Here is a 2,278-nt window from a genome sequence, read left to right on the forward strand (position 1 = left end):
AAGACCGCCTTCCCCGACGCCCGAGGACCTGAACCGTTCCCCCTCGCGCGGCCCGGCAGGAAGAGGCGGGCGCTGCCAGCAGGCTGTGCTGTAGCCCCACGTTGCCATAGCGACCCCGGCCGGGCCGAGGACGCCGGAGCGCGCTCTGCCGGCTGCTGCGATTGAGGCGGAGGCTGTGACACCTCATCCCGCCCAGGGGCTCCGGATCCAGGCTCCGCCAGGCAGGTGAGCCCCGGTCAGAGGGCGCAGGTGGGACCGGGCGGTGTCGCTGAATGGTCCCCTAGCCCTCCCAGGCCAAATTCTAGCCTTAGGGCCAGCATCCACTCTGGATTGGTCGTACCGGTTATCAAATATGTGACCCTCACCTCCGGCCCGCGGACAGCTTCTTTCCGATGTCATCACAAACCCAACTGTTCTCCTGGTTTCCCTGGGTTCCCAAGGCATTGTGCCATCAGACCCCTACCCCCCCCCGGGGGGGGGCACCTGGAGAAGCAAGGGAGGAGACAGCTGAGGATCCGTCCAGCACAAAGGAATCCCCTCCGAGGGCAGCTCATCTGCCCCAGGGACTCAGAGCACACATGATTCGCCCCACTTGAGCTCAGACAGTGCCTCCCGGGGAAGCCCCAGACCCCTGGCATAGCTCGAGGCACACTGAGCCCCTGATGTCCCTAACCCTTGCCAGCACCCTCTGGCCCCGCTGAAGCAGCCAACATGCCTATCTTCAAGTGCCCCCCCAAGTCACAGCCCCCGTGGAAGGAATGGGACCAAAAGGCCCAGAAAAATGGACTGAGACACCAGGTGTATGCTGTCAATGGTGACCGCTACGTGGGCGAGTGGAAGGACAACATGAAACATGGTGAGTAGGGCATCTTCAGGGGCTCAGGTGGGGTCTAAGCCAAGGAAACGGGGTACAGAACTCATGGGGGACATAAGATATTTCCCTGAGGCTCCTCCAAGGGGTGAATGCTGACCTGGACCAGCCAGGGACCTCCATGTGGAAAGGAACTCAGCCCTGACTTCAGCTGAGAGAAAGTCTCAGGGACCAGCAGGGCCCAAAGCAGTCTCGAGACACCAACCCCAGGTACAGCTGGGACTCAGGAGACGCCAGCTCTGTCCCACCCTCCCCTCCGAGACCTGGGCTAGGCCTTCGCCTGGCTAGCGGGAGGAAAAGGCAGATACCGGAAATCAGCTTGCAACTGGGATGCTGGTCTTCAAACTCAGCCCTGATGTGGATTCTGACCAATAGGGGGTAGAGGAGGACCCCTCCCTTCCCTCAAGTAGCTGGGGCTCAGGCTTTAACTGCATTGGGCTCTGGGTCTAACCAGCAGGAGGGGGCACAGGAGTCCTGTGATACAAATGAAGACCTGAAGGCAAAAAAAAAAAAGTTTTCATTTTAAAAACTGGCATGACTGTTCATTCCAGTCTCGCAATTCCAGATTCTTAACCCCTCTTCTCTCCCGCTTACCTGCATTGAGTGCAGTGGAGTCCATAAACCGGGGTGAGAATCCTAGCTCCACCAACTATGACTTGAATGACCACCATGCCATTCTGGGCCTCAGTTCTCCCATCTGTAAAATGGGAGTAAAACCTATTTGTGAAGATAAGAGATGACATCTATCAAGCATGTAGCCCAGGGTCTGTGCGATAGGGAAAGGGTGTATGGAAGAGGCTTCTAATTTTATTTTTTTAAATAAGTTTTTATTGATTTTTACAGAGATAGGAAGAGAGAGAGAGAGAGAGACATGGATGAGAAACATCATCCATCCGCTGCCTCCTGCATGCCCCTTATTGGGGATCGAGCCCACAACTGGGCATGTGCCCTGACTGGGAATAGAACCAGTGACCTCTTGGTTCATGGGTCGATGCTCAACTACTGAGCCACACCAGTCTGGCAAGGCTTGCAATTTTAAATGGGATAGTCAGGGTAGGCCTCATTGAGAAAATGAGATTTGAGCAAAGACTTGCAGGAGGTAGGAGGGAGTGAATATTTGGGAAGAGCATTCCAGGCCAGGGAACAAGCAGGTGCAAAGGTCTTGAGACAGAAGTATACCTGGTGGGTTCCAGGAACAGTCGAGGCCATCGCAGTTGGAGGGCAGCCTGAAAGGTGGGAGTGGAGGACATAGAAGGGGTTGGAGTAGCAGGAGATGGGTCTCCACGTGTGTTCAGGAGAACTAGAGAAATATGCAGAACATTTTCCAGAAACTGTCCATGAAAAAAATCCCAATTCTGTCCAGCCAGTGTGGTGCAGTGGTTGAGCATCGACCATGCGCCAGGAGGA

The 2,278-nt window shown here is 55.6% G+C and overlaps 1 protein-coding gene across 1 annotated transcript in view; it reads left to right on the top strand.

The window, feature by feature from the left end:
• The first annotated feature begins 6 nt into the window (after window positions 1-6).
• Window positions 7-2,278, top strand: part of MORN3 (MORN repeat containing 3) — a 9,226-nt gene continuing 6,954 nt past the window's right edge. The window contains exons 1-2 of the mRNA XM_006768901.2: window positions 7-225; window positions 683-856. Coding sequence (XP_006768964.1) covers window positions 712-856 — 145 coding nt within the window. The 5' untranslated portion in view covers window positions 7-225; window positions 683-711. The remainder of the gene's footprint in view (window positions 226-682; window positions 857-2,278) is intronic.

This window comes from Myotis davidii, unplaced genomic scaffold, assembly GCF_000327345.1.
Source record: "Myotis davidii unplaced genomic scaffold, ASM32734v1 scaffold223, whole genome shotgun sequence".
In the NCBI taxonomy this organism is placed as follows: domain Eukaryota; kingdom Metazoa; phylum Chordata; class Mammalia; order Chiroptera; family Vespertilionidae; genus Myotis; species Myotis davidii.